The sequence below is a fragment of the Gymnoscopelus microlampas genome, assembly GCF_963454915.1.
Source record: "Gymnoscopelus microlampas genome assembly, chromosome: 7".
NCBI classification, from domain to species: Eukaryota; Metazoa; Chordata; class Actinopteri; order Myctophiformes; family Myctophidae; genus Gymnoscopelus; species Gymnoscopelus microlampas.
In genome coordinates this window covers 27,805,255-27,816,332 of record NC_139944.1, presented here as the reverse complement: position 1 = coordinate 27,816,332, position 11,078 = coordinate 27,805,255, and the positions used below count along the sequence as shown (strand labels likewise).

The 11,078-nt window shown below is 40.4% G+C and overlaps 1 protein-coding gene across 1 annotated transcript in view; it reads left to right on the top strand.

The window, feature by feature from the left end:
* The window catches only part of LOC311049561 (plasma membrane calcium-transporting ATPase 1-like), a 133,260-nt gene that overhangs the window by 79,895 nt on the left and 42,287 nt on the right, over positions 1 to 11,078 (top strand). The window contains exons 9-14 of the mRNA XM_084063201.1: positions 1,674 to 1,888; positions 2,511 to 2,753; positions 4,369 to 4,610; positions 5,023 to 5,260; positions 8,047 to 8,226; positions 8,478 to 8,565. Coding sequence (XP_083919327.1) covers positions 1,674 to 1,888; positions 2,511 to 2,753; positions 4,369 to 4,610; positions 5,023 to 5,260; positions 8,047 to 8,226; positions 8,478 to 8,565 — 1,206 coding nt within the window. The remainder of the gene's footprint in view (positions 1 to 1,673; positions 1,889 to 2,510; positions 2,754 to 4,368; positions 4,611 to 5,022; positions 5,261 to 8,046; positions 8,227 to 8,477; positions 8,566 to 11,078) is intronic.

The following is an 11,078-nucleotide window of genomic DNA, read 5'->3' as shown; positions in this document are numbered from 1 at the left end:
ATTCTAAGTGAAGTTGCTTTGAAACGGGTCCAACTGCATGTGCTTCTGAAACAGCATTGGACCAAACCTTATGGTAATTTCTTAACAGATTTTGGGTGAATGTTGACATGTATTCTGACACTTTTCTCTCAATATTTGATGTACAAAAATGCTAGACTGTCGTTTCCCTGGAAGCGACAGTAAGATTATGCTGAACTAATCTCTGATATCCTGCACCGCATGGAACTCCAAATGTGTTTTGGGGTCAATGGTGTCTGTAAGTGACAAAGTGGGTCACATTTGTTAAAACACATAAAGTGCTTTTTGCAAAGTGGTGAGACAGTGAAGAGGCCAGGGGGCTGGTCATAAATGCACTCTGTTTTATTAGGTACACATTTTACTGGGAACACGATTTACTCAGGAATTGAATGCATTTACTGTGTCATTTGAGTTGACCTTAATACACTCATGAGCTTTCATAAGTGTAAGTGTGGTATTCTTTAGCCATGCACCAGGTCCAGTGATAATTTGCCCTTTAATTCCTGTACAGAAATAGAATGTGGAGCAAAAACACTCACAAAAGGTGGTTGACGGGAAAGTGAAATGGAGCAGAAAGATATAGTCCATGACCTTATTTATCCCGGGTAATGTGGTGTAATATAATTTTATTTCAGCGATGCCTCTGTCTCTTATGAATCTTCCCAAGTCTCTAAAGCCTGATTTCTACTTAATGACGCAGATCTACAATCTCACAATGCGTCACAAGCTTGTACGTGTATATCTGCTGTTTTCAACACACGACACAGCAGATCTATGTCTGACAGGCTCTAAACATAATGGTCCAGCTTACTAGCTTGCCATGATGTGCGCATAACCACATTTTTAGAGTAGTTTGTTAATTTAGTTCAGTTAAAACATAGTTTAAATATTTTTCATTTTATTGTTTTATTAAAGACTGTGTAATTGAGTAACTGTAGTTACTGTGTAACCTTGTTTATTTAAAATATGGACATTTTTAATGCATTTTTCAATCTAATTCTTTTTTAGTTTCTAGCCTTCTAGTATTACAGTACAACACATTCATATTTGAGCCTTTAAAAAAAAAAAAGCTTTAGGTTTAGTTGGTCAAACATCTGTGATGGGAGGCGCCAACTTAATACAGTAACTGACACATTGCACTTATTTTCTCTGCACTTCATTACTAATGCAGCACACACACACACACACACACACACACACACACACACACACACACACACACACACACACACACACACACACACACACACACACACACACACACACACACTTTTGTCAGTTCTCGTTATTGTTGCTATTGTTAATGCTGTCGTTTTGCTGTTTTGTCCACAACATGCTGTAAAGAACATTGTGATATCTGTCTGTATGATATGTGCTGTATAAATACAATCACCTTACTTTACCTTACACACAGTAAAATCCTCAGTGTTAATTTAACCATTTGTTAACACATTGAGTGCCAAAAACGGTCCGGACCGTTTTTGGCACTCAATGTGTTAAAATGTAACCATTTGTACAAATGTACTTTGCTGAGCATCTACTACGGTACTAAATACAAAGTTTTGAATTTATATGCTGAAGGAACTGTCTGTATTTGAATGACCTTCCCTTTAACCTCTTACTCTGACCTGCCACCCCTCTCCCTGTCCATCCAGGTCTGATCATGTCCTCCGTCACGGTCCTCATTCTGATCCTGTACTTTGTGGTGGACACCTTTGGCGTGCAAGGCCGACCCTGGATGAAGGAATGCACACCCATCTACATCCAGTACTTTGTCAAATTCTTCATCATCGGTGTGACTGTGCTGGTGGTAGCAGTGCCGGAGGGTTTACCCCTGGCTGTCACCATCTCCCTGGCGTACTCTGTGAAGGTGATGATGAAGACCCAAACAAACTCACACAGTAAAGTTTTCAGTGCTGTTTTAAAGTGTGTACAAATCCAATGGGTCCATTTGGTTACAACTGTACACTCACAGAGTTACACATTTATTTTAAAATATTTTTCCGTGCGGACATACAATACGCACAGTCCATGGTTCCCTCCAGGTTGTCATAGATTTGTTTTTATCCCTAGCACCTTATAGTATGTGCACAACATTTAGCCCTTAATACAGCAAAGCTGCACCTATTGTACCAACAAAAACATTTAAGCATTTCTTGTTATTTGTTCTATACCCTCAAGGTAATGCTATAATGAATGTGGACGATGTTGTTTTTTTTTAATCATAATTGTCTTTTATTTATCTTAAATGTTTTTGTGTGTATATACAGTACTGTATGTAATATTTGTTTGATTTCCGTAATACATCCCTTCAATCTCTATCCTTTTTTTAATGATATTTGCTTCTTATTCCTCTAGAATGGATGATCTTTGCTGTTATGTTTTGTTTGTCCAGGGATTAGCTTAAAATGACACATGGATGTCTTCTTATGGCCAAACCAAATAAAGCGTGAAAGATAGCCACTAACCACCACCCCCCCCTCTCTGTGTAGAAAATGATGAAAGATAATAACCTGGTACGTCACCTGGACGCCTGTGAGACCATGGGCAATGCCACGGCCATCTGCTCTGACAAGACGGGCACGCTGACAATGAACCGCATGACCGTGGTACAGGCCTTCATAGGGGACACGCACTACAGAACGGTGCCCGAGCCAGAGGCCATTAAACCATCAACACTGGAGGTCCTGGTCAACAGTATCGCCATCAACTCTGCTTACACCACCAAGATCCTGGTGAGGACATGGGCTTATGATGCATCATTGCAGCAGAGCAGACACACACACACGTTGGTATTAACTCATTAAGACCTGAGGCCGATTCCACAAATGTCTTCTTAATCCTGCTATAATATCAGTGGTTCTCAAACCTTTTCATGTCAAGGACCCCCAACATTATATGTATTTGGCCACGGACCACCCATTTCAAAATATTTTGTTCCAGGGACCCACCCCAGAAGCAAAGATTTGAGTTACAAATGTTCGCTTTAAAAATATATACTGTATATATATTCAAAGATTTGCACACATTTTCATGGTTTTAAAAAAAAAGCCAAAGTATAAAATAATGGTTAAAGTAGTTAAAATCTAAAATGACAGATGCTTTCCCGGTCTTAATGGGTTAAGTAAGTCAAGAGGAGTGCAACCTTTTAGGATGGCTATTTTTTTCAAATTATAAATGCCATTTTAAAGATTTCTTTGTGTGCCATTTTAAGGATAACATTAACCCGTAAACGCCTAACACCTAAATGCCTAATCCTATCCCTGACCCCAACCTGAAAACTTTCCTAATTGTAGGCTATCCTTAACTCTAAAGATATTTGTTAATCATAAAAAGTAATATTTCACTTGAGGGGTGGGGTCCCTGGGAAAATGGTCCTCACAGGTTGATTTCTCAAGTTCTACTATAGAACTTGAGCTAGTGCCAGGAGAATGATCACCTTTGCCCAAGTAATCAAGGCCCTTGGTTACAGGATGGGGGTGTGTAAACAATTCAATGTTAGTGTCTAAGCCACAGATCTGTTGTGTATATACACTAACCCAGTGGTTCTCAACATGTGGGCCAGGTTCCACTGGTGGGCCATGAGGACATTGCAAGTGGGCACCCAAATAATCGATTGATCATTAAACTAAACATGCTCTGAAAATGCTTGTGGCATGTGGACCAGTACATCAGAAATGCACACACATGCACATGCACTGAAGATCTTGGCTAGAGAGGTGGAGGAACATATGTGTGCACATGGATGAATGAGGGTATCCAGGTTAGTACTTATCCCACTGGACTCCAAGGAATATGAAACGTGCACACACACACACACACACACGCACGTGCACAAAGTGAGTGCTTCGGTTTAATCATCAATGTCTGTGTGTGCTTCTTATTTGGCAAATTGTATTTCTTGCGTGATTATTCATGCATATTTCTGTTGTGCACTGCAGACCCTTCATGAGTTCAGTTTTAGTGTTTTTAGTGTTTTAAGAACTTTCTTATTACCTTTTGTTCTTGAACATATGCACCTACAGTAAACCAACACATAACGCTTGTGTAGCAACTCTGACCCTCACACACTACAGCAGAGAGCAGTTGCAATAGTCAAACAATAATAAGATAAAGGCTGTGTAACTAACTCTCACGGGTATCATTTTACGTACATAAGACACAAAGATGTTTTTGCTTTAAATAACCCTCAGGCACACAAACCTGGTCTCTCTTATCCATTTTCTTTGTGTGCTCGTTTGCTGTGTTTTTGCACTTGGATTAACATCTCCCACATAATGCACTGTGTGATATGACACCAAAACATGTTTATATAGAGACTTCATATCTAGCTATTTCCTGAATGTCTAGGTACCAGAGAAAGAGGGCGGCCTGCCACGCCATGTGGGCAATAAGACAGAGTGCTCCCTATTGGGCCTGGTGCTGGAATTGAAGAGGGACTACCAGCCAATCAGAGATGAGATCCCAGAGGAGAGCCTCTACAAAGTGTACACCTTTAACTCCTCCCGCAAGTCCATGAGCACCGTGCTGAAGAACGCAGATGGAGGCTTCCGCATGTACAGCAAAGGCGCCTCCGAGATCGTACTGCGCAAGTATGCAGAGGGTCCTGGGACTGGAAGTGAATGAAAAGAATGGATGGATGAATTCATATCTGGATGAATGGATACAGTAGATCAATAGGTGGATGCTAGATAGATAGATGAATGAAAGAATCTATCTATTAACTGAAGATGCCTGAAGAATGTTAAAGGCAGCACTAGTTTCCTATCAAACCTGGCAGCCCTATGTTGGGCACATTTTCAAAAAAACTAACATTTTAAAAAGATTTTCAAAAATAATACAGATAGCAGATCTACAAGCTCATGACGTGATGTGATGCCAGCATTGTGAGCTTGTAGATCTGTTTTTCCTATTTGTCGTATGATTTCTACTGTTTGTCGTACAGCGAAGAATATGGGGCTAAAGTGATTAACTCTTTTTTTTTCTCCCCCCTTCTTGTCTTAGATGTTCCCGTATTTTGGACAGCCAGGGTCAGCCACGAATCTTCAAATCTAAGGATCGTGATGAGATGGTGCGTAAAGTGATTGAGCCCATGGCTTGTGAAGGGTTGAGGACCATCTGTGTGGCCTTCAGGGACTTTCCTGCCTCCGCTGGCGAGCCAGATTGGGACGCTGAAAATGACATCCTCAATGAACTCACCTGCATTTGTGTTGTCGGCATTGAAGACCCTGTGCGAGCTGAGGTAGGTGGCAGGGTTGACCCCGATAACTTAATCATAATGGGGTAATGATCAGGTGCCTGAACACCAGCATGTTTGATGAGTTATCATTGTTTGTGGCATAAAATTCTTGCCTCAACATCTTTGCTCACCGTTTGATGGCGTCATTTAAGTGTGGCAGTGTACAGCATTTGCTATTCTACAGGCCTATAATAACAATATTATATTTGCCTTCATATTAGGATATACCTTTTGTTATGCTCTAAATAGATTAAGCAAGTTTAAGAAGGAGCAAGATGAAACCAAAGGTTTTACAAATGACTCAACAGCTGTTCTGAAAAGTCAGCTAGCAACTGCTCAAAAGGATAGTGTAACAAAAAGTATAAATTAGCCTCAAGTCCCTCACACAAACACAAACACGCACGCACGCACGCACGCACGCACGCACACAATGATTCTATGTTAGAAATTAATTGGTTTAGGTGTATATACTGTAGTTTGTAGTCTCTGACCTGCCACACTCATCATATTTAATATGTCGGACTAGTCCCCAGTGGGTCACAGGTGACATATTAAGAGTCATTACAGTTGTTAATGTCAGGAGAAGACTGATGCATAAGAGAGAGGTTGAAAAATAGCTTCAAAGACAGTGGGCTTCACTCTTAACTCCCAATTGGGTTGAAAGGGCAGCTGAATGTCAGATAACGCATCTGATAAATGTGTAATGTGTTCAAAGCTGTATAAACCATTTTAGCCATTTAGATTTTTAGCCTTCAATTAGTTACTGTACTCATGTACATGCACATGATTACCTCTACTTTTACACTGAAAGAGCAGAAAATTGTCTAATTAAGAGCTAGTGGCATACTGTATAGCCTACTACAGTATACAGTAATATGCCTTGTGTTTTATTCTGTATTCATGTGAAATTGCCTTTAGGCTATATGTTTCATAATGGATGGAAAATGTAGTCTCTATGGTTTCAATATTCAGATTAGTAAGAGAGATAGGATAGGAGATAAGTAATATGTAAAATACAGTTTGGCCATTATAAGTATTATTCTCTCCTTCTGTGTGTGTATTTGTACAGGTCTATGCGTATTTGTACAGGTGTGTGTGTGGGTGGGTGGGTGCGCGCGTGCGTGCGTGCGAGCGTACACACACACACACACACACACACACACACACACACACACACACACACACACACACACACACACACACACATGGATATGTTTATACATTGCAAAGCATCCACCATGGCAGGGCTCCAAATGATCTATAAATAAGTAATCAGATCACTCTAATGAGGAGTGACTCTGCACAGCAGAGGGAGGTTAATTTTAGGAAACCACATATCGTACCACACGCCAATAACACCCCATGTATTCCCTGTACCACACACAGCGGGTTCAGAGGTCATGGTAGAGCATAGATATTCAACTGGTGGCCCGCGGGCCACGTGCGGCCCGCGAGGAGCTTCCTTGTGGCCCCTGGCCATATTCCAAATATTTTTTTAATATATTTTTTTTATTTTCATATTTTCATAATTATTATTTATGTAAATATATGTTCGTTTTTATGTTATCAAAGTTAAAACAGTACAAATGATTTATCCTTCATTAGTTCTTGAAAGGCCATCTTTCATTGGAACTCAACTTAGAACCTTAAATAGAACCGAATTAGCCTGAATTAGACCCGAAAAAATTCGCGCGCGTGCACACGTGCAAATTGTGTGCGCACATGCACGCGCGCACTGTATGGCCCCCAACTCCAAATTATTTTACAGTTGTGGCCCCCTGCCTAATCTAGTTGAATACCCCTGTGGTAGAGGCTGTCAGTGCCCCACACACTCATGCTCAGCGACGAAGATAATAGCCTGAATACAAATGGAGCAGAGATCAAAGCTGGCAAAAAGAGGGCAATGCGTTGGGGCAATTCTTTGGCAGAATAAATAACACTCTCCAAACTCACTCTAGAGCTAGGAGTATCAGCCCCGGGTACCAGGGAATTCCACAGGGAATTCTCCTTAAGAGAAGCACAATCTCTAATTCTACATTCAGGCATGATCTGTAATGCATTTAGATGCTGTTGGGAAATATACACAGCTTTGAAACTAACCGAATGTGGTAATGTAAAAAATCTGATACCACTAAAGATGTCCATTCTGGTGTTTAACTGACTTGAGTTTTAGATTGAGTTTTATTAATTAAGTATACATAACAACAGTGAGATAGTTTTCATTGTTTTGAAACGGGGCTTTCAACATCTTACGCAATCATTTCTCCTCAAGATGTTTGTGACCCTTCCCTTGAGTCAAACATCTTGCACTTTCGTTTCCTCAATCCCTTCCCGTGTGCTTACAATGCACAAAAGAAATGTATTTCTAAACTGAATGAATCAAAGCTTGGCTAGTCAATTATTTGTTGATACAATGGCATATTAATTCTGAAAATAATAAACAAAACTATAAACGACTATGAATATGAGTCCTTTGCAACAGTTCAGCCTTTTGGAATATTTTTTGTTATTTTTAAAATGACTTTTGTCTTGATTCTTTCAATATTAGCTACATTCTAACTTCAAGCTCATACATTAGCAAGCTATATAAACTCACATCATCAAATATCTTTCAGATCTTTAGAGGAATTGGGCAAGCTTTCCTACTATTTGTCTAACAAAAAAAAAAAAAGTGGCGTAAACTGCCAACTGCTTTATAAAAGAATAATGTGAAATGATAATGTAATTTGGCTGGTCACTCATTTCCATTCTTGATTAATCATTACTTTCCCATTTTTACACTTTTCCAGGTACCAGAGGCTATTAAAAAGTGTCAGCGTGCTGGCATCACTGTGCGCATGGTGACTGGAGACAACATCAATACTGCCCGTGCCATTGCAACCAAGTGTGGCATCCTGCTGCCTGGCGAAGACTTCATCTGTTTGGAAGGCAAAGAGTTTAACCAGCAGATCCGTAATGACCAGGGAGAGGTGAGGCTAGCCACTGGAGCAGTGGTGGACATTACTCAAAATCAATGTATGCTCACTTAATGTAATTAATGCTCACATTAAAATGTAATCTATTGTTAATCAAGTACAATAACTACCACTGTGACAACCATCGCAGGGAGTGGGACATTTATTTTGGAAAGGAAAAAGAAGAATTCAAGTAATTGAGGTGGAAGCACATAATGGACTTAATTAAAAAATAATACATTATATGTTGATGTTTCATACTCCAGGTGGAACAAGAGCGTCTGGATAAGGTTTGGCCGAAGCTACGCGTGCTGGCTCGCTCCTCCCCAACGGACAAACACACACTAGTCAAGGGTAAGTCGATCTGCTACCTCGATATACTTGTGGATTGCAGATTAACACAGATGATTGAATCAGTGTTGTACAGGGGGTGGCACTGGCTCAGGAGGTAGAGCGGATGTTTGGGAACCAGAAAGTTCCTAGTTCGATCCCCAGGCCCTCCTGGCTTTGTGTTTTAAGTTTCCTCGAGCAAGACACTGAACCCCTAGGTTCATCGATGGCAGGTTTGTGCCATTGATGCCTCCGTCATGGGAGAGTGAATGTGAATGGGTGAATGTAACACACATTGTAGAGCACTTTAGATAAAGGCGCTTTAGTATAGAAGAAATGGAGACTAATTTCCCATTTTAAAGTGTTGGAAAAAAGTCTGTAATCATAGAGAAATCAATCACTCTTTCACTGAATGTGATCAACATGACCACTGCCAACTTCCAGGCATGTTTACAAATACAAGGCATATCCACATCAACAGTAACCACATGCATCACTAGTTGGCTGCTGCTGGTTTTAGATTTCCATATGTATTCCTTCAGACAGCACCAGAAAGCAAAATGAAGAAAGTGTCCAGCCTTAACCCATTAAGACCGGGAAAGCATCTGTCATTTTAAATTTGAACCACTTTAACCATTATCTTATACTTTGGCTATTCAAAAATAGAAGATATACAAGCTGGCATATGAGCTTGTAGATCTGCTATTTTTTTGAAAAATCATGATTTGTTTTGCAAATCATTGTATATATATTATTAAAGCACAAAATTTGTAACTCAAATTTATTTTTTCATGATTTTTCAAAAATCGCAGATCTACAAGCTCATTATGCTGCGCTATGAGCTTGTAACTGCTATTTTTGAATAGCCAAAGTACGTGCGTTCCCGGATTTAATGGGTTAACACATTACCTGCCAACGGCTAATCTCAGAACGTCCATCGTAGTGCCAAGCTATTTCTTACCTTTTTTGTTTTTTTGATTCCGTCATAGGCCCCGCTAAATCCGTTTAAAATCCGCGTTCATTTGGTTCGACACAAACACGGGACCCGACCGAACAAAACGCTGAAAACCGTGCCGCGATCCGACACTGCATTCTGGAGAACGAGAGGAAAACGCTAAAATGGTGGATGCGGAGAGAAAAACAACCAGCCAAGATAATGGCGTCCAAAGTTGATCGCTAGACAGGAAACGGAGGCGGGACAAAAACCGGAAACAGTATTATTTCGTTTCCGGTCCGCCCCCTTCGAAACCGGAAGTGCAAAAAAAAATCCGGAATCTGCACCTGCACGATTTAACATGGGAAAACACCCGCCCCGTAGGACTACGGGAACGGCAGTTAACGGTTGGATTTAACGGCCCGTAGGACTACGGGCCTGGCAGTGGATGTGTGGGCCTTCTACATCTACATATTTCAACTTTTTATGTTTGTTTTTTTTCTTCCTTTTTTTATATAAATTAATGCCCTAGTTCGTTGTACAGCAGTGTCATGCAAAAGTTGCGGAAATAGACAATCTATAAGCTCACAGCGCGTTGCATCACCACATGCATGCTTGTAGATCTGCTATTTTTGAACTGTTTTGAAAGTAAAAGTGGTTAAGTCTGTCAGTGGGTTTTATACGTAACCAATGGAAAGTATTAACAAGAGCATGTGACCAATTCATAACTACATTGGATTCATTGGAACACAGGTTCTTTCCATTTCCCTAAAAGTAACTGTTTTGGACATACAAGGTTTACAATTGACAACAACGAAATGCATAATACTCGTTGCCAATTTTTTTTATTGTTTATTCATCCGGCCCCCGGTGAGTAAAGACCTTTTAAGGTTGCATTCACACCAAATGAAATAAAAACATCACAACATTGTGAGCTTGTAGATCGGCTATTTTCTGCGAAAAGATTTGGTGTAGAGGGAACCAAGAATAGACCCCTGGGGCCCCCGGGGGTTTAAGTGGTTAAATCAATGTGCTGATAGTATGCTATTTTATCATTGTCTGTTGAAATAAATACGGCTATGTGTGTGATAAATAAATTAGCACCCGCCATTGATTGTTGCACTCAATATCAAACCACGCTGTAGGCGAGAACTAGCCTGGTAAACCCTCCCTCCAGAAATCTCATTTCCATTTGATTTCTGGAGTGAGTCTGGCCTGATCCGCCTTTCTGCAATATTGGCTGTGGGCTGGAGTTGGGCGGGAGTAATACCGTTGACTGACAACCCCTTCAACCAATGATCGTTTTTCCCCTTCAGCCAATCAGCAGTTCATTTTTACCACCTCCAGTCTATGTGACGCAACGGGACTTTTGAGACGGCCATGCCCAAAATAGGTTGACTTATTGGGATACATGCGTGTCACTCCCCGCCCCTGCCGGTTCTCTAAATGTATATTTTTAAATAGGCTCTGTCATGATTAATTGACCACATATATGAAGTTAAACAACTAAATTCTACCCAAACGATATCTTAATAGTAAATTCCGTGCCTCAAAAAAGAAGTTAGAGACCGTTTTAAAAACGAAAGTAAACAGTGAAGGCACT